This window comes from Oncorhynchus kisutch, linkage group LG8 (assembly GCF_002021735.2).
Source record: "Oncorhynchus kisutch isolate 150728-3 linkage group LG8, Okis_V2, whole genome shotgun sequence".
Lineage (NCBI taxonomy): Eukaryota > Metazoa > Chordata > Actinopteri > Salmoniformes > Salmonidae > Oncorhynchus > Oncorhynchus kisutch.
The window spans coordinates 46,394,698-46,419,215 of record NC_034181.2 but is presented as its reverse complement, the minus strand read 5'-3'; the positions used below and the strand labels follow the sequence as shown (position 1 = coordinate 46,419,215).

The window sequence follows — 24,518 nt, the reverse complement described above, 5'->3', positions numbered from 1 at the left end:
CCAACCGTGAAGCACGGGGGTGGCAGCATCATGTTGTGGGGGTGCTTTGCTGCAGGCTGGACTGGTGCACTCTACAAAATAGATGGCATCATGAGGTAGGAAAATTATCTGGATATATTGAAGCAACATCTCAAGACATCAGTCAGGAAGTTACAGCTTGGTCACAAATGGGTCTTCCAAATGGACAATGACCCCAAGCATAAATCCAAAATGGCTTAAGGACAACAAAGTCAAGGTATTGGAGTGGCCATCACAAAGCCCTGACCTCAATCCTATAGAAAAGGTATGGGCAGATCTGAAAAAGCATGGAGGCCTACATACCTGATGCGGTTACACCAGCTGTCAGGACGAATGGGCCAAAATTCACCCAGCTTAGTGTGGGAAGCTTGTGGAAGGCTACCCGCAACGTTTGTCCCAAGTTAAACAATTTAAAGGCAATGCTACCGAATACTAATTGAGTGTTTGTAAACTTCTGACCCACTGGGAATGTGGTGAAAGAAATAAAAGCTGAAATAAATCATAATTCTCTACTATTATTCTTACTTTTCACATTGTTAAAATGAAGTGGTGATCCTAACTGACCTAAGACAGGGAATTTATACTAGGATTAAACGTCAGGAATTGTGAAAAACTGAGTTTAAATGTATTTGGCTAAGGTGTATGTAAACTTCAACTTCAATTGTATATGATTTGTCATGAAGAGGCTCCACTAAAAGATGCTAAAGTCTCATCAGCACCAAAAACAGTTTTACATCTTTTGTGTACCATTAGCACATAGTAATATCACAAAAGGAGACATGATTTTACACTGAAAAAGTAGTTTATTTAACTTGCAGTGAAAAAAAATAAAAATCACACCTGTCATTTGGCATCACCCCAAGAGAAGGCGGGGAGCAGACCAGAACAAAAAGAGTAGCTGCAATGTCAGTCAAAAGAAAAAAAATACAGCCTTCATTTACAAGCCTTTTAATAACTTCTGCAGTGCGGCACATCCAGGAGTTGGTGTATGTGGTATACAAGGCATGCGTAGTGCATGAAGACAGAGAGTAGAGAGTAACCATACAAACAAATAGACCCTGAAGAATAGGAGTGCTTTGCTTCGTTGTATTTTGCAGTCAATGTTCTTCCCTCTGCAGTCTTCATAGATCAGACTCTGAACCCTTTTTCCCCTTCCTGTTTCCCTGCCAATCAGAGGAGACCAGGAAGTATGGAGTGAGTACAGAAAGTTTTACATTGTTAGTTTGTTGGTCCACTTGTCTGGGGCTTGACTGTCTCCAAGGGCTTAAGACAGCTCAGGAGATTCGACATTTCATGATAAGTTGTTACCAAACCCAATATCCTTCAACTGAAATACACTAACAATTCAGCATACTTGAGAAGTAATTAATCAAAGTTGGTATATTTATGACATTTTGGCATTACCCAGGCCTCCTTTAAGACTCCATAATATTTCATCTGTAGGTGTTACAAAGCAAAAATTGGTGTTATATGAAGCTTTACCGCTTACTTGGTAATATGAGTAGTATTTTGAGTTCAAAAACAACAAAGAAGAATATTGACAAATAAACACGAATAGCGTTAAAGCCCTAATAACATGTTAAGGCGTGACCTGTTTATGGGCATAATCTTTTAAAATGCCGTTAATCACTTCTCTATTTCATCACCGCATGGAACCTTTCAAGAACACATGTTATCCGTACAGCCCCTTTTAAGCGCAGAACACCAACACGGAACACATTTAGGCTACAGTCCAAACACTTAAAAGACAAACCCTATCCCCTCAGCCCTCCAAGTAGACCCTTCTGATGACGTATCATGACAAGTATACACTTGCAGGGAAAAGGGGTGAGGGAGGAAGGAATGGTTTTTAAAATGGACCGCCCTTGCCCGGAAATTCATCACTCGTTCATCCCGCGATGATTGTGTTTTTTAAATGCACTACAGTCAATTATGAGTGCATGTCTACTTATTTTAAAATACATAATGAATAATATACGCCTACTGTATGAAAGCTAGCAAATTAATTAGCTAACATTAGCCTACCTAGCTGGAAATTCTGTAGAAGGAAAATGCTTTATTTCTACAATTTCCAAAAGATGTTGCAGCAGGGAGAGAGTACAGCTATATTTACTTTTTATGAGACGTGTTTGTGCCGTCATGTACATTATTTGCACAATTTGTAACTTATTTGCATTCGTTTTTACTTACACTTGTTGTTGACTTCTCCATTGATGTTGTTTTTAAGTTTTCGCTGACTTCTTTAGCGGATGTACAATCGTCGCAATTTGAAATAAGGGGAGTTTCAGGCCTCGGAGTGAACATAATTGTACACTCTCAAACTCGACTAAAAACGAGGGTTGAGGGGCTTACGTTGCAAACTTCCCTTATCAGTGGGACCGCCCGCCAAGATGGCGATGGGGATTCCCCCAAGGGCATAAGGCGAGGGTAAGTGGACGAGGGTGTGTCTTTTATGAGTTTGGACAGCAGCCCTACCAGTCAATGCTTGCGCCTTTAACATCACTAAAGACCATGTGCCATTCTACAAAATAATTTTAAAAATTATGCCCAATATTCCCAAAGCTATTTGCTATTTTTTTTGCCTAGGATTCGTGTGCATGTCGCAGGTCGTTTTAAACTATTCTGGAGTCAGTATGTTTTGGTTTTATAACAAACTACATTGTTTAGCTAGTCATGTTACCCAGCAACATGATAACTTGACCATTGACTATGCACACATTCTGATTGCAAGAACTGAAAAGGAATAGGCTACTGCTTCAAAGTACTGTAGGCTGCATATGTAAGAGTGGGGTGTGTATGATTGTGTGTGTTAGAGCAGTGATTCTCAACTGGGGGGATTTTAAAAAGGTAACCTTCGCACCGAAACTTATTTTGAAAGGATACCGCTGCAACACTTATTGTTGCTGACTTTACAAGGCCAAACACTAAGATTATCATGATAATTGATGATTAAGAATTCCTAATGATTGGAAAAACAAATTTAAACACTGGTACATGTTACTGTTCATTAATATTTTTGGACTGGTGTTGATATGTTCTGAGTCTGATAATTTATTACACCCCACTCCTGAACTGGTCTCCTAATTAAAATGGCTTATTCTCCTGAATTGATAACAAGTGTTTTCTCAGTTAACATGGCTGTGTAATGACTTTATTTAATACCATAATTGAGACAGTCTATTTTGCAAGTGAAACCTGCCCAATAAGGCAGCTGCAACACAACATTATAAAAAGTAACAGTCCATAATATTGGGTCGCGACTCAATAGTCATGGTCAAATTTGGGTCTCCAGGCAAAACCAGTTGAGAACCACTGTGTTAAAGGATGCATGTGAGAGCAGGTGTAAAGCGGCAGTAAAACTCCAATAGTGTGCAGCCCACAAAATTTCAGCCCCCCTACTAACGTTGAAGTTCCTGCCTCTTCTTCTGTGGGGTTTATTGGCGGTTGGCATCCAACGTTATGGTGCATTACTACCATCTACTGTAGTAGATCGCTCATGCCTCACACCTATGTACTGGAGTCATAGCTTAAAAATTGACCAATGGAAGTATAAAGAGGGGTTTATGCAGATGCAAGAATGTCCACATACAGGAACGCCCCAAATTGTGGGCTGCAGTTTCACCCTTCTCAAAAATTCACCATAAGTGTTGTGCGGCGCAAGAAGAGTGAGGCGGGTGGAAAAGACGGGACAGGCAGAACAGTGACTGTATGCTAGCAGGATAGTCCATATCTTTTGCACATAGCGATGTTGTTTCCATTAGTGGATGAATTGGTCTAATTTAGCATGTGTGGTAAAGCCTTAACCCTTCCCTACAAATGAGCTTGAAAATTACGACATTGTTATTGTTGTGTGTGCCTACAGCGACAAAACGCAAAAAATTAGACATGTTCTAATTGAGGCATCAAAGCTGACAACCCGCCCACCCAGCTTCGGTTGGAACATTATAATTCAAAACAAAACAATGCATTCTAAAACGCATGCCTTGCACGCTCGTATTTTGTGAGTTTAGGTCATAAGTGAGAGAGAGTGGGTGTGAGGAGGGAGGGAGAGGGTGTAGGCTTGTGTGTAAAGTTCTCTGAACCGTACAGATGGTTTAATAGCTCTTTGTATCCATAGAGCCAGTCCTTTTTTCCCCTGTAGTCACACTCATTTAGAATGCCTGAAGATTTAACAGAACTTAAAGCTGTGTGTGTGTGAGCAAGTGTTAACCTTCAAGAACATTGATAAGTGGGAGTAGGCCTACTTAAACATTGGGAGCATTAATAGCTAACTGTATGTTACAGTGACTTGTGTTGTTTATGGTGAAAATGCTATTAAAACATTCTGATGTAGGCTAGATAATTCAGTGTTTCCATCCCTTACAATCAAATCAAAGTATGCCTGTAACTCAATGCATTACTTTTTAAATTGAAAAATCTTTCTTTAGGGCCACATTTGAGCAAATTAACTAATGCCATTAGCGCGATTAATTATTTGAATCGTTTGACAGCCCTAAACATAATATACTATACAGGTATATCAACATTCCAGAGTGGGAAATCTGCTACTTTTAAAGATTTGGCCCATACTTCACAGCGAAATTGGTAGGCAATGTAACCAATCACAGTCCTTCTTTAATAACTTGTATAATTGCACATCCTGCAAATCACCAGCAGAGGGCGACCATTTTAAATCTATTTTCACATTCACTCAGTTGGTAACACTTACAAATTGGATCATAACTCTAAAAGTAGCAGAGATCCCACACTGTAACTTTGATATGATCATAGAGTATATTATGTTCAACAATATATAGAAAACATTTCCAAATCTAAAATGGTGGTTTGTTTTCAATATTCATGATTAGATTTGTCAATATTCATACATTAAGTAAAAAACAAAATGTTCAATCACTCATATAGTAATGAGCTAGACAGAGTGAATGGTTCCGTTTTGTGAACTATTCTGGAGAGTGAGGACTACTGCTGCTGCACTGTTAACTTGGTAATCTTCCTAGAGGTGACTTCCTGCCTGATCTAAGAGTGGAACACACACACGCACGCACGCACGCACACACCTTATATTTAAAAAGACATCCCATTCGACTCACAGCTTTACACAGGTTGAACAGCACAACAAACAAACTGGGGTCATTCTACACTGCAGCCTTTACCCCTCTCTCTGAACCAGGCGTGAGCTGTTGGTTTGATTTTAGACTTTATGAGATACACTAAATGTGTGTTGTATTGAGTTTTACTTGCAAGTGCGAGGAGTATCTATGTGACGTCTTACCTGATGGTGTTTTGGCTGATCTGTTTGCAAACCTTTCACTTTCGACTTCTCCTGTTCAAGTGAGCCATGTAGTGATGTCACCTGGAGAGAGAAATAAATGTCATTCAACCAGGACGACAGCTTTGCACACGATTAATGGTTTGAGACACACGCACAGCACACACACACCTGTGAAGACAGCTCCTCTTTGATATTTAGAAGCTCTTCCACCTGCAATAGGATCTCTGCTTTATCTTTCACTGTGGAGAGAGGAAGAGAATGAATGAGAACAAGTAGGCCTACCTAATGCATCAGTAATGGATTACTGTATCGTCTCAGATTGAATTAGGAGTGCAGTAGCTGTACTCTCTCCCTGCTGCAACATCTTCAGGAGCTGGGAGTTTCTGGCTTTCACTTCTTTGTACTTCACCTGAGGATCGAGAACAATAACACGTTCACACCAACTGTAGATGCCAGATGGCGCTGTTCTGTCTTCTTGACATGCTCCATCCAAAGCCCAGTACAGTATCCATCCAACGACTCACCTCCCATTGTGAAATGACCTTCTTTAACTTCTCGATTTCTTGGTCTTTCTTCTCCAAGTCGTCCTTTAGCTGCTCAGTTCGGGGGTCCTGGGAGGTGTGATGGGAGGCACAGTTAGACTCTGAGAGATAGAGTTACCCGTTCCTCCATGGTCTCATCAGCAGTCACTCAATGGTCGAATATAATTTGAACATAAAGCCATTATACTTGGAATGAACTGATTTGCAGTTCGTCTCACCGGTTCATGCTCTGTTGAAGTCGTGACCTCGGCGTCAGTGCTGTTAGAAAACTGCTCCCGTCTTTTTTCCTGCTGTACGATTTTGCTAACGTCATCCTCAAGCTTGTTGAAGAACTTGTCTTCTGGAGGTGTGGGCAGTTTGGTCTCCTGGAGAGTGGATTCAGCATTTGAATTATTAAAATCACACACACACACACACACACAACCTACACAATTTGCGCTAGTTCACGTCATATCACCACCTGTCCATTACATTCATCCTTACATTACAGGGTTTAAAACCCTCGACCGAAGCACTACAAGCCAAACACCGAATACAACAATGATGCCATACCTCACCTCTTTCTCCTGCTTCTTACTAAGCTGATCTGTAACGGAGAATCATGGTTTTTAAGGAGAATTCAACAAGTGAACGGCGTTAAAAAACAGAATAATTACATGAGTGAGGCCACTGAGAAAACAGACAATTATAGCACATACGCAGCAGCACCTGCTCAAAGTTGACTGTTAAACAAGTAGTCCTAGTGTTACTGCTATGCTGGTATTGTATTGATGAAATGGGGCCGTGCTCAATGTTAAAAGACCCAATGCAGCCTTTTTTCGCCTGAATGTCAAATCCTTTCTGGGTAACAATTTTGTACCTTACTGTGATGGTTTTCAATTGAAATGGCAAAAAAAAAGAAACAAAAATAGCTTTTTCAAGTGTAATTTCTTAAGCAAAAATGTAGGTAAGGACTGTCTGGTACGGGTCTGAGAGGGGAGTGGAAAACTGAAAACTAGCGGTTATTGGTGTGGCAGGTAGCCTACCAGCGCGTAGGGCCATGAACCGAAGGTGAAAAAACAGTGCCCTTGAGCAAGGCACTTAACCCTAATTGCTCCAAAATCGCAATTGATAATGACAGACCCTAGCCGTGACCCCACTCTCCAAAGGCTGTCTCAGGGAGAGTTGTGGTATGTAAAAAAAATTAAACATTTCCAATTCACACTTGTACATGTCTGAAACAGGACAAATATAAGCACTCACCTAATGATTTCTTACTAGAATGTATTATTATTATTGGCAGAGGTTTGGAACTCTTTCTTATTGGTCTTGTTGGGTTCTAACTTGAATTATACTTATTACTGTCACTATATAATCATTTATTGATTAAGGGGAACAGGAAATATGTGTATGGGAAAGTTACTGAGAGAGACGAGGGGGTACAGAAAGTTCAGTTTGTTCAAACACGTTATTATTATATATTAACACATTTACCACCTGATGTCACCAGGCAGGCCAAAACTCCATCCCACCAAACAGGCTGAAATTTCAAGCAGTCTTTTCGAACAGCTCTTACACTAAGATGGCATTATTAGAATTTTCACAATTTCACAGTATTATTCCAACCTCATAGTGTGGAAATATATATAAAACACAGGAAAATCAGTAATTTTTTGACTGCACTGGGCCTTTAACATAAGTGTAGCTCTAGCCACTGCTGGTCTCACCCCCCTCTGCCTGGAAATCCTTCAGAGACACTGTCATCTTCTTGTCTTTTCCCTGCTGGCTCTTCTTCTTATCTTTCTTCCCTGCCGCTGCTCCTCCTCCTCCTCCTCTGGACTTGGGAGAGGGAGTATCTGTTCCGTCATCATCCTGACAGGAGGCAATTTAAAAGAACAGCATCTGCTTTAATGGAACATTCATTTCCTCATCAAAAAATAAACATTTTGGTCCGAGCCATGTGTGTGTAGTTCTCTCTCTATGGTTCTGATTTCTGTTAATCATTTAATGACAGATGTTTTGTGACAGGGTGCTGTATACTCATGCCTGATTGCTACTGACAAATTTAAGGACCGGCCCTGGCCGAACCCAGAAATAACTTCCTCTGTTAGTATCCATTAGCTGCTCATCTGTCTGTCCCTTGCTTCCTCCACTGCATGCACTCTGGGCATATCTCTGATGGTGTGAGTATCTATAGAAACGCCTCTGCTTGCTGTTCTGCTCAATGATGAGACAGAGAACAGTTACTGATAAAACTAGTTACTTTTCATCACTCTAAACCAACAAAACTCAAGGAACATCACTATTTTCATTAAAATAATCTCTCCTGTGGAATCTGACAATGTTCTGGTCTTATATTTGACAAGGTTGAAGTTCTGACATGTACTGCGCAGCACAGCACAACCAAATGGCTAGGCTTCAAAATGTTAATGATCATTTTAGTGATACCAGTAACCTAGTTATTGATGAAAAAACAGGCACTACCCCGGCCCTAACACGATGTACAGTTTTGAGAATGACACAAATATTAATTTTTGCTTGCTGCTTTAGTGTCTTTAGATATTTTTGTCAGATGTTACTATGGAATACTGAAGTAGAATTACAAGCATTTCATAAGTGTCAAAGGCTTTTATTGACAATTACATGAAGTTGATGCAAAGAGTCAATATTTTCAGTGTTGATTCTTCTTTTTCAAGACCTCTGCAATCCGCCCTGGCATGCTGTCAATTAACTTCTGGGCCACGTCCTGACTGATGGCAGCCCATTCTTGCATAATCAATGCTTGGAGTTTGTCAGAATTTGTTTGTTTTTTTGTCCACCTGCCTCTTGAGGATTGACCACAAGTTCTCAATGGGATTAAGGTCTGGGGAGTTTCCTGGCCATGGACCGAAAATATCGAGGTTTTGTTCCCCGAGTCACTTAGTTATCACTTTATGGCAAGGTGCTCCATCATGCTGGAAAAGGCATTGTTCGTCACCAAACTGTTCCTGGATGGTTGGGAGAAGTTGCTCTCGGAGGATGTGTTGTACCATTCTTTATTCATGGCTGTGTTCTTAGGCAAAATTGTGAGTGAGCCCACTCCCTTCGCTGAGAAGCAACCCCACACATGAATGGTCTCAGGATGCATGACACAGGACTGATGGTAGCGCTCACCTTGTCTTCTCCGGACAAGATTTTTTCCAGATGCCCCAAACAATCGAAAAAGGGGATTCAGAGAAAATTACTTTACCCCAGTCCTCAGCAGTCCAATCCCTGTACCTTTTGCAGAATATCAGTATGTCCCTGATGTTTTTCCTGGAGAGAAGTGGCTTCTTTGCTGCCCTTCTTGACACCAGGCCATCCTCCAAAAGTCTTCACCTCACTATGCACTCACACCTGCCTGCTGACATTCCTGAGCAAGCTCTGTACTGGTGGCGGCCTGAAGCCTTCTTAACAACAATTGAACCGCTCTCCTTGAAGTTCTTGATGATCCGATAAATGGTTGATTTAGGTGCAATCTTACTAGCAGCAATATCCTTCCTGTGAAGCCCTTTTTGTTCAAAACAATGATGGCGGCACGTGTTTCCTTGCAGGTAACCATGGATGACAGAGGAAGAACAATGATTCCAAGCACCACCCTCCTTTTGAAGCTTCCAGTCTGTTATTCAAACTCAATCAGCATGACAGAGTGATCTCCAGCCTTGTCCTCATCAACACTCACACCTGTGTTAACAAGAGAATCACTGACATGATGTCAGCTGGTCCTTTTGTGGCAGGGCTGAAATGTAGTGGAAATGTTTTTGCGGGATTCAGTTCATTTGCATAGCAAAGAGGGACTTTGCAATTCATCTGATCACTCTTCATAACATTCTGGAGTGTATGCAAATTGCCATCATACAAACTGAGGCAGCAGACTTTGTGAAAATTAATATTTGTGTCATTCTCAAAACCTTTGGCCACGACTGTATAATGTCGGGGTCCATCGGCTCGGGTAGCAGAGCTCTAGTGCTGCATTGGGGCAGTATGGTACCTGTTTGTGCTCCTCAAACTCCAGTTTACTCATAATCAGTGCCTTCTCCAGGTCTGCCTCATACAGCTCACTCGTTAACTGCATTGGTCAGAAACAAAGACGAAGATTAAGGATGGGATTAGCTGGGGGATATCAGGTAAGGGTAACATCCATAAGAAATTATAATGCCCATTCATGCCCACCATGTCAGGTGTTACCATGAGCCCTGTTCAGAAACAACCCCTAAGCAATCATGTAGATATGAAGAAAATAAATGTAGTTGTAGGACCATATTTCACCATATCTCTAAAACCTATTTGATCCTCTCAGATCGGGGGGGGGGGGGGGGGGATCTGTCAGGTTCTACCTGGTAGTCTCTCTGTTTCCATTGCTGCCAGCCTTCCGGGGGCATGGATTGGTCCCCTGCTGCGGGATGGAGTAGCTCATTGGCCACACCCTGCAGAGACAGGGAGGGGGGCGGGGCAGAGGACTTCTGAGGGAGCTTCTTAAAGGCAAGACTCCTTAACTGGGGACAGGAGACAGGAGTCATCATCAGTCCACAAGGTCAGGTGAAATAGTAAAACTGAAACCTTTGAGACCTGATGTTGGGTTCAGCGAGGAGGTTAAATGCCCCTGCCAGTCACCTCATTGGCCTCGCTCTGTTGCTGCTCTCGCTTCTTCTTCCTCTTCTCCTTCTTGCCATTGCTCGCGGTGGATTTCCCCTCGGTTGCCTTCCCAGGCCGACCCTTTCCAGAGTCCCGGCCACCTCTGGTCTTTCCTGACTCCAAATCGGAGTCCGAATCAGAGTCAACCTGAAGCAGGGCAAAGCGAGAAGCTGTGGTGTGGACGGAGATCATTGCTGATGCCATCTGCTGACCTATGCACAACAAACAAGAAAGAAAACAGAAAGAAAACATGTCAAATTAGGCAATGCATAACAAAACCTTTCTAATCTGAACCTCTCCAGTGCAACCCTAACAATAAACAAAAAGAAAGCCATAAAAACAGACCCAATACCATAGAGATCCTATTAAATTACTAGAGGACTACATAATGAAGCCACAAACTTCCAGAATGGGATGAAAATTCCAGCCATATTGGTCAGGAAGAAATCCAAATCAGTCTAATTGGAAAGAATGACAGTAGAGGCATAATCCTGATTTTACCGATGTAGGAAAAGAAAAGGCAGGCATGTGATGTAACATATATTGTGTATTACAATTATTGTCAACCTATAATATTGTCAAATAGAGCGTTCAGAAAGTATTTATATCCCTCGACTTAATCTACATTGTGTTGTAGCCTGAATACAATACCCCATAATGACAAAGCCAAAACATGTTTTTAGAAATGGTTGCCCTTCTTTTTTTATTTTTATTAAATATAGGAATACCTCATTTACATAAGTATTTACACCCCTGAGTCAATACGTTAGAATCACCTTTGGCAGCGATTACAGCTGCGAGTCTTTCTGGGTTAAGTCTCTTAAGTGCTTTGCACAGCTGGACTGTACAATATTTGCACATTCTTCAAGCTGTCAAGTTGATTGTTGATCCTTGCTAAACAGCCATTCAAGTCTTGCCATAGATTTTCAAGCCGATTTAAATAAAAACTGTAAACTAGGCCACTCAGGAACATTCAATGTTGTCTTGGTAAACAACTCCAGCATATATCTGGCTCTGAGTTTAATGTAGTTATTCTGCTGAAAGGTGAATTTGTCTCCCAATGTCTGTTGGAAAGCAGACTGATTTTACCTGCGCTTAGCTCTATTCCATTTCTTTTTATCTTAAAAAAACTTCCTAGCCTTTGCCGATGACAAACATACCCATAACATGTGCAGCCACCACCATGCCTGAAAATATGAAGTGTGGTACTCAAGTGATGTGTAGTGTTTGCCCCAAACATAACACTTTGTGTTCAGGACATAAAGTTAATTTCCTTGACACTTTTTTTTGCAGTTTTGGAATATTTTTAGTCTGTACAGGCTTCCTTCTTTTCACTTCATCATTTAGGTTAGTATTGTGGAGTAACTACAATGTTGTTGGTCCATCCTCAGTTTTTTGTCCAGTTTGAGTCACCCGTGGCCTCGTGGTGAAATCCCTGAGCAGTTTACATCCTCTCCGGCAACTGAGTTAGGAAGGACGCCTGTATCTTTGTAGTGACTGGGTGTGCTGATACACCACCCAAAGTGTAATTAATAACTTAAACATGCTCAAAGGGATATTCAATGTCTGCTTTTATATTTTTACCCATGTACCAATAGGTGCCCTTATTTGCAAGGCATTGGAAAAGCTCCCTGGTCTTTGGTTGAAATTCACTGCTAGACTGAGGGACCGTACAGATAATTGTATGTGTGGGGTACAGAGATGGGGTACTCATTCAAAGATCATGCAAAACACTATTATTGCACACAGAGTGCATGCAACTTAAACTAATTTTTTTACTACTGAACATATTGAGGCTTACCATAAAAGGAGTTGAATACTATACTTATTGACTCCAGACATTTCAGCTTTTCATTTTAAAATTAATTTGTAAAAATGTCTAAAAACATAATTCCACTGACATTATGGATTATTGTGTAGGCCAGTGACAATCAATTTCAAATTCAGACTAACACAAAATGTAAAGAGGTGTGAATACTTTGAAGGCACTGTACTTATAAATACAGATTATACAAGGGGGTATTCTGTGTAAATAGCCTCTAAAATATATCTCAACAGACCAGAAATGTCTACATTTTGGTTCTTAGAAAGCTGTGAATACGATGATAAAATATCAGTTCTTGTTGCATTTACAACTTGTCTAAGTCCTATCATCAACTGAATGCATTGTTTGAATGGATTGTTTGGCATACAGTAGATTCGGAAAGTATTCAGACCCATTGACTTTTTCCACATTTTGTTATGTAACATGCTGACCATACCGGACACGTCACGTGCATGAGTGTTGCAAAATAAATTTTGAAATCCACGTTATTCAATTATTGTGCGTCAATTAGCATCTGCGACGCCAAGGGCTAAAATTGAAGTCATTCCTATTTCTGACACAGATCGCGCTGAAAGTCCTGCCTCTCCCATCTCCTCATTGGTTTATAGAAGCAGGTACCCACGTGCCATCTCCTCATTGGTTATACCCACGTGGGTGATTGAAAGACGAACTTTGTTGCCGGTTGTCGTGGTAATACTATGAAAGTTTAGATGCGATCACCACATAAGTTCAAAGATGAAAAAGCCTGGAAGGAGGAGCGATGACTAGAAACGATTCGGTTGGCCGTTTTACGTGTGGATTAATTGTCGGAGTAGAGGTCCTTGTGCAATTCAGGTAAAATAACAACTCAATGTTTATATCCCAGGACAAATTAGCTAGCAACAGCAAGCTAGCTAAATAGGACAAATTAACGTTAGCTAGCAAGTGCAAGCTAACTAGCTAAATTGCCATACATGTTCAATGCTTTTCGACCTGTCCCCAAATTAATGTCATTGGTTCAGTTTGTTTTGATATTTTAACCTGCGTGTCGTGATCGGTGATTGGTGTTGGTGGGCAAAATAAGTGTATGTACTATGGCGCACGCGCGCAGCCGGTTTGGGTTGCGTATTACAGCCTTATTCTAAAACTGATATTTACTTTTTCCTCAATCGACACACAATACCCCATAATGACAAACACAAAAAACTGAAAGACCCGTTACTCAGTACTTTGTTGAAGCGCCTTTGGCAGCGATTAGAGTCTCTCTCTCCCTCTCTCATTGTCCTGTTGGAAGGTGAACCTTCACACCAGTCTGAGGTCCTGAGTGCTCTGGAGCAGGTCTTCATCAAGGATCTCTGTACTTTGTCCGTTCATCTTTCCCTCGATCTGGACTAGTCTTCCAGTCCCTGCCACTGAAAAACATCCCCACAGCATAATGCTACCACCACCATGCTTCACCGTAGGGATGGTGCCAGATTTCCTCCAGATGTGACGGTTGGCATTCAGGCCAAAGAGTTCAATCTTGGTTCCATCAGACCAGAGAATCTTGTTTCTCATGGCCTGAGAGTCCTTTAGGTGTCTTTTGGCAAACTCCAAGTGGGTTGTCATGTGCCTTTTACTGAGGAGTGGCTTCCGTTTGGCCACTCTATCATAAAGGTCTGATTGGAGGTGTGCTGCAGAGATGGTTGTCCTTCTGTAAGTCTCTTCCATCTCCACTGAGAAATTCTGGAGCTCTGTCAATGTGACCACCAGGTTCTTGGTCGTCTCCCAGACCAAGGCCATTCTCCCCTGATTGCTCAGTTTGGCTGAGCGGCCAGCTCTAGAAAGAGTCTTGGTGGTTCCAAACTTCTTCCATTAAAGAATGATGGAGGCCACTGTGTTCTCGGGGACCTTCAATACTGCCAAAATGTATTAGTACCCTTCCCCAGATCTATGCCTCAACACAATCCTGTCTCGGAGCTCTACAGACAATTCCTTCGACCTCATGGCTTGGTTTTTACTCTGACATGGACTGTCAACTGTGGGACCTTATATAGACAGGTGTGGGCCTTGTCCAATCAAATTGTAGGATGATCAATGGAAACAGGATGCACCGGAGCTCAATTTCAAATCTCATAGCAAAGGGTCTGAATTAGGGTTGCAAAATTCGGAGAATTTTCAATACTTCCTGAAATCCCGGTTGGTGGATTCCCAGAATAAGAAGGGAATAGGCAGGAAATCCAGAAATCTCCAACCAGGAATGCAGGGGATTTATTGTAAGTTCCTGGAATTTTGCAACCCTAGTCTGAATACTTGTGTAAATAAGGTCTCTGTTTTCATTTTTAATACATTTGCAAAATTCTCTAAAAACCTGCTTTTGGTTTGTCATTATGGTGTATTGTTTGTAGATTAATGGGTATTTTTTTTATTTAATCCATTTTAGAATACGGCTGTAACTAGGAATGCATGATATATCGGTGAACATATCAGAATTGGCCAATATTAGCGAAAAATGACAAGATCGGTATCGGCCCAATGTCTAGTTCAACGCCGATGTGAAAAACTGATGTCAAAGCTGACGTGCATACCTATATAACGTAAGTACATGATGTAATGACGCGTAAAATTCTGCACTACACCCGCGACACGGCATTCCTAACCTAGCCACAATGTCTGCTGTGTGGATCGAGCAAACAAGTTGAGCAGTCATTTGAATGAGCAAGAATTTCTGCGAGATAACTCAAATGCAAAATCCATTAACGCCAAGATAATGGAATTCATTGCCCTTGACAATCAACCGTTCTCTGTCGTGGGTGATGTTGGCAACTGATCGAGCGCCAGTATATACTAACGTTACCAAGTGCGCTATTGTTCAGATGTTGCCCTACCGGAGTTACACAGTATTAGCTTCAAGACATACTACGGAATGCCATTGGGTCTTTGAATGTCAAAAAAGATACACGTCAAATAACACAATTTGACAATGACACGGTTTAACGCGTTAAATATGCTTTTCATTTGACACGTCAAATAACACAGTTCTATTTTTGCATGTTGTGTGTTCTGAATTTGCACGTGCAAGCCAAGTGCCACCACTACTATCAGTAGCCCTGTCAAAGCTGTACAAAGAAAAGTCTGCAAACAAGCAAATACCGGCAACAAACGATGTGTTTACAATACCGCATTGGTAATAAAGCATTATTTGTTCGACCGCAACTTCTGGGGTAGCTAGCTAGCTTTAGCTTGGTACCTAGCTAGCACCAATACAACAAGCCAGAAAACAATGACCAGTAGAAACTGCCGTCATTTTTACTATTCTTAGCAATGTTTTAGGAATGCTTGGGAGTTGAAATTTGAAATTGAAGAGCTAGCCAGCTACTTAAAACCTGTTAAGGCTAGGGCAGAATACTGCCCCCGTTGGTGAAATGCGTGCCCATAGTAAACAGAAAAAAAATCTGTAAAAAATTGCTAATATATGCATATAATAAATATTATTGAATAGAAAACACTCTAAAGCTTCTAAAACCGTTTAAATTATGTCTGTAAGTAAAGCAGAACTCTCAGGGCACTCATTCTCCCAAACTCTCTCTTGTCATCCAAAAAGTTGGCCCAACTTTGACGTCATCGCCCCCACCCTTCCCAAGCACCTACAGTCCTGGGAACAGTTCCTATGCCTTCAGCGCGGTGTCCGCTTTCAATGGGGCTTCTCATTGTGTGAATCGCGCGCTCACGAGAGTTATGACGGGCCGAATCCTTTCGGTCGCGCGAGAAAACAGGTTACTCTCACGCGCATTCTGTCTTTCTTTCAAGATTGATTAAACGATGCGTGTGTTTCTCTTTGTCCTGAGAATTGCGGTGAAGCTATATAGCATGCTAACGCTGTGTTCTGAACCAAGTTTGACAAGTTTAGTCGACATATAATATGTAATTTCGACGTTTGGTGCGAACTAACTTTACTTTTTGGCTGCATTTCAACCGAAATATGTCGTGTTTGATAACCGAAAGACACAGACTTCAAAACTAAAGCTGTTTTTGGTAAGTATAAACCCTTCCAGGTCTTCTGATGGAAGAACAGCAAAGGTAAGGGAACATTTATGTGTTAAATTTGGGTTTCTGTGGAGGAGCCAAAATGCTAATTCCTGAGCGCCGACTCACATTATAGCCTAGTGAACGAAATCTGTAAAGTTTAAAATAAATGTAACACAGCTGTTTTATTAAGAAGAAGTGTATCTTTCTAAGTATATGTAGAACATGTATATTTAGTCAACGTTTATGATGTGTATTTCTGTTATCTGGCAGAGTTACCATAATTTCTCCAGGCATTGTTGTAGCATTTTTTTGCCATGACCTTCTATGTAAACCGTGATTTATGGATATAATTAGCATATTATTGAAAAAAACATAAATGTACTGTATAACATGTCCTATTCCTGTCATCTGATGAAGATTTTCAAAAGGTTAGTGAATTATTTTACTTTTAATCCTGCTTTTGTGATTGCATCTATTGTTCTACAAAATGGCTATGTAAATTAGCCTATCTTTGGTGGTGGTTTGACATAAATATGTGCTATGTTTTCGCCGTAAAACATTTTAGAAATCTGACTTGGTGGCTAGATGAACAAGGTGTTTATCTTTCATTTGAGCTATTGGACTTGTTAATGTGTGGAGGTTAAATATTTCTAAGAATATTTTGTGCGTTCTGTGTGCTACTGTGTCAGTTGAGCAGTGGGGGGAGGTGCCCTAGCGGGACGTGTGGTGCCAAGTAGTTTTTAACCCTGTTGCCCAAAGCTAACGTTATAAGCAGCCAGCTAGCTTCTTCTGGCTAGTGAGGCTCGACCTGACCGGCTTGTGTTGTAAAGTTAGCCACAATAAGGATTAGGCACAATATTGGATTTTGCTGTTTGCCTTCAAAATAATTGTACCTATTTGAAAGTGATGCAGAAAGTTACAATTGGTGGAATGCCATATTTAGACTAGATAATGTTAAACAAGGTTGGAATGTGAAGCAATGAAATGGGATATCAGTCGACTCAGTGACACCCACAGAACACAACTGTTTAGAGTTTATGCAAATATTAGCGAAGTAGCTCTTATTGCGAGACTGCGACTGTGTGAAATCAACTCCCCAGACAGCCTATTGTGTGTATTGACAATCATATTGCACTGTACAGCTTTACGTAAGGATTGGTGATCAATGAAATGGAGTAACAGTCTACTCAATACCCAAGATATTCAGAGTTATCAGACTCCAAAACATCCTCGCTAGAGGATTCTGGTCCTTGGATTATGATTTTAACGCCGATACCGATTATTGGAGGACCAAAAAAAGCCGATCTGTGTATATATATACACACACACAGTTTAAGTTAACATACACCGTAGCCAAATACATTCAAACTCGGTTTTTCACAATTCCTGACATTAAATACTAGTAAAACTTCCCTGTCTAAGGTCAGTTAGGATCAAGACTTTATTTTAAGAATGTGAAATGTCAGAATAATAGTAGAGTGATTAATTTCAGCTTTTATTTATTTCACTACGTTCCCAGTGGGTCAGAAGTTTACATACACTCAATTAGCAATATTATGCAGCCAACCAATAACTAACTAACTCATATTACAATAAACATAATACTAACATTTAAATTTAAACATTTAAATTTAAACATTTAATTTAACGTTGCCGTTAAATTGTTTAACTTGGGTCAAACGTTGCGGGTAGCCTTAGACAAGCTGGTTGAATAAGTTAAGTTGGGTGAATTTTGGCCCATTCCTACTGACAGAGCTGGTGTAACTGAGTTAGGTTTGTAGGCTTCCTTGCTCGCACACGTTTTTTCAGATCTGCCCAAAACTTTTAAATATGATTGAGGTAAGGACTTTGTGATGGCCACTCCAATAAATTGCCTTTGTTGTCCTTAAGCCATTTTGCCACAACTTTGGAAGTATGCTTGGGGTCATTGTCCATTTGGAAGACCCATTTACTGCCAAGCTGTAACTTCCTGACTGATGTCTTGAGATGTTGCTTCAATATATCCAGATAATTTTCCTACCTCATGATGCCATCTATTTTGTGAAGTGCACCAGTCCCGCCTGCAGCAAAGCACCCCCACAACATGATGCTGCCACCCCCATGCTTCACAGTTGGGATGGTGTTCTTCGGCTTGCAAGCCTCCCCCTTTTTCCTCCAAACATAATGATGGTCATTATGGCCAAACAGTTCTATTTTTGTTTTATCAGACCAGAGGACATTTCTCCAAAAAGTATGATCTTTGTCCACATGTGCAGTTGCAAACCGTAGTCTGGCTTTTATATGGTGGTTTTGGAGCAGTGACTTCTTCCTTGCTGAGCGGCCTTTCAGGTTATGTCGATATAGGACTCGTTTTACTGTGGATATAGATACTTCTGTACCTGTTTCCTCCAACATCTTCACAAGGTTCTTTGCTGTTGTTCTGGGATTGTTTTGCACTTTTCGCACCAAACTATGTTCATCTCTAGGAGAAAGAAAGCGTCTGCTTACTGAGTGGTATGACGTCTGCGTGGTCCCACGGTGTTTATACTCGCGTACTATTTTTGTACAGATGAACGTGGTACCTTCAGGCATTTGGAAATTGCTCCCAAGGATGAACCAGACAATTATTTTTCTGAGGTCTTGGCTGATTTCTTTTAATTTTCCCATGATATTAAGCAAAGAAGCACTGAGTTAGAAGGCAGACCTTGAAATACATCCACAGGTCCACCTCCATTTGACTCAAATTATGCCAATTAGCCTATCAAAAGTTCCTAAATCCATGACATAATTTTCTGGAATTTTCCAAGCTGTTTAAAGGCACAGTCATCTTAGTGTTTGTAAACTTCTGACCCACTAGAATTGTGATACAATGAATAAGTGAAATAATCTGTCTGTAAACAATTGTTGGAAAAATTACTTGTGTCATGCACAAAGTAGATGTCCTAACCGACTTGCCAAAAATATAGTTTCTTAACAAGACATTTGTGGAGTGGTTGAAAAATGAGTTTTAACGACTACAATCTAACTGTATGTAAACTTCCGACTTCAACTGTATTTGTAATAATGACAATTACAACAATAATGAATGAACAATGAACACTTATTTTAACTTAATATAATATATAAAGATAAAATTTGTCTCAAATAAATAATGAAACATGTTCAATTTGGTTAGAATAATGCAAAACAATGTTGTGGAAGAAAGTAAAAGTGCAATATGTGCCATGTAAAAAAGCTAGAGTTTAGGTTCTATGCTCAGAACATGATAACATATGAAAGCTGGTGGTTCCTTTTAACATGAGTCTTCAATATTCCCAGTTAAGAAGTTTCAGGTTGTTGTTATTATAGGAATTATAGGACTATTTCCCTTGTTAATATTGCCTGCTAACATTAATTTATTTTAACAACACATGCAGGTTTAAAACATTATACTTGTGTATTGATTTTAAGAAAGGCATTGATGTTTATGGTTAGGTACATTTGTGCAACGAAAGTGCATCGACTCGATGAATCGATGAAATCAGCCCTAATTGCCGATTAATCGGTCGACCTCTAATCCATGCAGTATTGTTTTCCCTCTGAAATAGTGTTCAATACACATAGGTTGACAATAAATGTGGCTCAATTCACAATTGTTTCAGAGTCCTGCAATAAGAGCAACGATGCTAATGTTCTCTGGGTGTCACTGAGTAGACTGATACCCCATGTCATTGATCCACAATCCATAGGTAAGGCTGTACACTAAAATTAAAGTATAATACATCCACTGTGATTTCAACAGATTTGTCAAATGAACAAATTATTGTCTTTTGTTGACGCTATACAACAACAATCCAACCTCGTTTAGCATGATCTATTCAATTATGGAATAATTCTACTATTTGTATGCATTTGCATCACTGACATTTTTATTTTGAAAGCTAACTGCAAAGTCCACTATTGTGGCAAGCTTCACAGATGGGTCCGACCACCATTAGTCAAATAAGAACTGTCTTATAAATTAGGGTTATTTTAGATGACACCTAGCTATATAGTTAGCTAACTATAGCTACTGAAACCTGATTGTCGTTTTGCTATGTTTTTGGGGAAGAATTATTATTATTATTGTTTGCATCCATGAGCTAGCTAGCTTTTTTTCTATTCTCAGCACTGTAGGTGCGCGAGACAACTTTACCAGCATCATAGCATATGTATCGATGAATCATTGTGACATATGAAATACGAGTGATCCAAGTGTAATCAATGTGTAATAACTACGTAAAAAATTGTGACGTGCAGTCATATTCAGGTCCTGATTGGTCAACAAGATTATTTGACACGTCAAATAGTGTTATTTGACCTGTATCTTTTTTGACATGCAATGAACCAAACGCCGTTCCTTAGAAATCCTGGTTGAGAATGAAATGACTGAACAAATGAACAACGTAACAGCAAATAATTGAAAGAAATAGGTTTTGATTATGTTTTACTGGTAATGGGGACATACGTAAATGCCAACAAAATTACTTTTTGGTCTGTGTGGTGTGTGTGTGTGTGTGTGTAACCTTTATTTTACTAGGCAAGTCAGTTAAGAACATTTTTTTATTTACAATGGCGCCCTATCTCAGCTAAACCCAGACGATGCTGGGCCAATTGTGAGCCGCCCTATGGGACTCCCAAACATGGCTGGATCTTACACTTAGATGCAGTGCCTTAGACCATTGCATCCATGTGTGTGTGTTTATGTTAACTATTTAACTGTACTAGAATGCTTAAAAGGCCGCTAAAATTGTAAATATCGGTATCGTTATTTTTGTCAAGGAAAATATTGGATATTGGTATCTGCCAAAAATTTTATATCGGTGCATCACTAGTTGTAACGTAACAAAATGTGGAAAAATGGAAGTGGTCTGAATACTTTCCGAATGCACTGTATTTGCAGGTAATACAAATGTAAAAACAAATTAATCATTATTCTAAAACTGGCTAGCTAGCTAACAAACATACAGTGCAGATAAATTGCTTAAATTCATTAGAAATAAGCTTTGTGTGTGTATGGAACATTTCTGAGATCTTACTTCAGCTCATGAAACACAGGACCAACACTTTACATGTTGCATTTATATTTTTGATCAGTATAGTATTCTAATTCCTAATTATATGCCCAATACAATGTGAATGCCTGGTTCTACAATTAGCTAGCCTGTCTACTTCTGATCTTCAACTAAAAGACAACTTTTGTTATGTAGCCTATGAGCCTACAAAGTAATCAAAGTAGTAAAACACTTGCTGGCTAGCTAGCTAGCTGGATGGAGATTCGTTTTTACATATCACTTGATGCTGCTGCACTTGCCCAATGGACTAAAGGTGCCTAACGTTAATCCTTATAGTCCAAGGACTTTACATATTCTGTCTGAAGGTGAATTGGCTCTTTTAAGCCAAAACAGACAAATACTTCATCTAAACCCTCAATCAATGCTGTAATAAAAACAAAAAGATCACATCAGAATAATTTCACAAACGCTAAATACACACTTATGTACACATTTTTAAGTCCGTTTTAACACAGTGGAAGTCGACAGTACTTTTGTGTCATCTGTCTTCAGTTAACACACAGGTATTCGGAGCAACCTGGTCTCAGAGCATTTAGAATTTTTCTGTATGAAAATCTGTGTCACTTTAGTATCATATGTTACCAACACTTTAAATGTATCATAACCTAATTCCCAAACTTGGCCCTAACCCCTAGGCTAGCTGATGTTAGCATTAGCCACAACAATATAGAATGTAACATATCATACATTTAGCAAACATACATTTTTCAAATTCGTAACATATAAAAATTGTAATTTTGTCATTTATTATACGAAATGGTGATAGACATCCCCAAATGTAATACAATTAGGTTATGTATTACATTTGGGGATGTCTATCACCATTTCGTATAATAAATGACAAAATTACAATTTTTATATGTTACGAATTTGAAAAATGTATGTTTGCTAAATGTATGATATGTTACATTCTATATTGTTGTGGCTAATGCTAACATCAGCTAGCCTAGGGGTTAGGGCCAAGTTTGGGAATTAGGTTAAAGGGTTAGCTAAAAGCGTTAAGGTTAGCTAACATGCTAAGTAGTTGTAATGTAGCAAAAAAATGTAAGTAAAATGTAAGTAGTTGAAAGATTGCTAATCTGCTCTAAATGCAAATGTTGTCCGTGATGAGATTCGAAGAAATCATTGGGTTGCTAGAAGTTCACGTTAGGGTAGGGTTAGCTAAAAATGATAAGATTAGGGTTAGCTAACATGCTAAGTAGTTGCAAAGTATCTAAAAAGTAGGTAAGCAGTTGAAAATGTGTTAATGTGATCAAATTGTCCATGATGAGATTCGAACGTTTGCGTTATACGCCCGACCAACCACCGCCCTTTCGCCTTAAGTAACCATACCATACCTATTTAAATCCCCCAGATTTACGTTGACCACGTTACGTCTAGTCTATGAGAGCAGGCTGTTCGGGGAGACAGGTAGCTAATTAGCACAGGTAGTCAGTCCACTGTCGTCTGCTTTCCGTAAACATGCGCTGTAACATGGAAATAAAACCGTGTGGGAACCCTAACCCGATTAAGGTGTGTAACGTTATTTTTTAGTTTTTTTTCTCGGTGATATTAAATAAGGTCCTTATGCTTCCAAAAACCGTACCGCAAATGGTGTTAATGTTCAGACAGAGCGTCCGGGCGATAAAAAAAACAACAACTCCCCCGTACAGACGACGACTTCGTCCAATTATTTAGCTATGTGGAATGGAACTGAGAGTCACGATGAAGGGCTACTACTGGACTACCTGTCCCGTAATGGCATGTCACTTATTTAGCTAACTGGGTTGCCTTTATAGTCGGTTGACACTTTCAAACTAAATGTATAACTCGGCGCAGAGGGGAGTGGTCATTCGGTAATTGGATAACTAAACGTTACTTTAGCTAGATAAATTAACTTATGCTACTGAAAGAAACCGTGTCGTCCGATTAGCTTGGTTCAAAGAAAGCATCGAATGTCGTTGCATAGCTAGCTAAGTCAGATAAAACAGCTCTAGCTACATATATTGCAGCCATATCCATATGCAGCTGTAAACTAACGCCGCTAAGTAGCTAGCTCGTATTATAGTTCGTTTACATGAAACTCATGCTTTTATAATTTTGAAATCAAATCAGTTCATTAAATATTGCATTGGGAATGTTTGAGGGGAAAATATTAATAAATAAAAAATGTAATTCAAAACATACATTCACCTGTTCAAGTAGTTAGCTAGCTAGATACCACACGTTCACCACTTTCCGTCGGCAAAGTAACTACGGTGGCCCAGTTGCCTAAAAAGTATTCTACAAGACGGGCCCGTGATGGCGAACTCTGGTCCCAGGAAGGCATATGCAAATGTATTCACGTCAGTAGAGTGAGACAGAGGTGTACTTTTGTAATACTGTATTAATGACTGCCTCAACTTTTATTTTATTTAACTAGGTCAGTTAAGAACAAATTATTATTTACAATGATGGCCTACCCTGCCCAAACCCGGTCAACGCTGGGCCAATTGTGTGCCACACTATGGGACTCCCAATCACGGCCGGTTGTGATACAGCCTGGAATCGAACCAGGGTCTGTAGTGACGCCTCTAGCACTGAGATACCGTGCCTTAGACCGCTGCACCACTCGGAAGCCCTTCATCCAAAGAGACTTTACATCATTTAATAGTAAAAATAATTGTTGTCCCCCACAATTAAATCCGAGGAGGACTATGGATCTATCTCCATACATTCTTAGGTTAGTCACACGCAATATTTGAGACAACACTGCCCCGATTTTGCACAAACGTGGTTGAATGAAGTGTATTTACACAATTACACTTGTTGGCCCAAGGGTGGCGCTATAGTAATCAACTGCAATTCCAAAATTTGAACAAGCATATATCCTGTCCCATTTGCGCTACAGTCATGAGATTCTGTGCAGATATGCAGCTCCTCATGTGCAGTATGTTTCCCATAAGAACCTATTACATTTTCTGCAAATTAGACTGAATACTTGTTACTAATTAGCACAGGGGGAGCTGCATCGCTCGTGCGAGGTACATGTTTACTGTTGCCTTTGTTGTTTGACTTTTTATGCGCTTTGAGATTCTTTGAAAAGGGCTATACAAGTAACTATGTATGACTGCTGGTCTGACCAATCGGAATCCACACTTTAAGATTGTTTTGATCACGCGGACTGGGAAATGTTCCGGGCAGCCTCAGAG

The 24,518-nt window shown here is 40.0% G+C and overlaps 1 protein-coding gene across 3 annotated transcripts; it reads right to left on the bottom strand.

Moving 5' to 3' along the window:
- Positions 1–801: 801 nt before the first annotated feature.
- Positions 802–23,671, bottom strand: LOC109894855 (G kinase-anchoring protein 1-like). 3 transcript variants are annotated; one of them, XM_031830441.1, is made up of 12 exons: positions 23,521–23,671; positions 10,444–10,676; positions 10,167–10,325; positions 9,821–9,898; positions 7,539–7,683; positions 6,390–6,418; positions 6,051–6,197; positions 5,815–5,901; positions 5,636–5,699; positions 5,459–5,529; positions 5,291–5,371; positions 802–1,181 (listed from the first exon to the last, which is right to left on the bottom strand). In XM_031830441.1, the coding sequence occupies exons 2-12, from the start codon at positions 10,666–10,668 to the stop codon at positions 1,140–1,142; spliced, it is 1,128 nt and encodes a 375-aa protein (XP_031686301.1). In that variant the 5' UTR covers positions 10,669–10,676; positions 23,521–23,671; the 3' UTR covers positions 802–1,139. The 3 variants fall into 3 exon arrangements, with proteins under 3 accessions (XP_031686301.1, XP_031686299.1, XP_031686300.1); XM_031830439.1 differs by having other exon boundaries at positions 23,515–23,640; XM_031830440.1 differs by lacking the exon at positions 23,521–23,671 and adding an exon at positions 22,686–22,811.
- Between the last annotated feature and the right edge of the window lie 847 nt (positions 23,672–24,518).

What these genes read in the sequence shown, in the direction of transcription:
- LOC109894855 (XM_031830441.1), bottom strand. Translation starts at nt 10,668, where the DNA reads ATGGCATCAGCAATGATCTCCGTCCACACCACAGCTTCTCGCTTTGCC. An exon ending in AGTTTGAGGAGCACAAACAG is followed by an intron (nt 7,684 to 9,820) that starts GTACCATACTGC and finishes GCCTCCTGTCAG; the next exon opens with GATGATGACGGAACAGATAC. An exon ending in GTAAGAAGCAGGAGAAAGAG is followed by an intron (nt 6,198 to 6,389) that starts GTGAGGTATGGC and finishes TCCACTCTCCAG; the next exon opens with GAGACCAAACTGCCCACACC.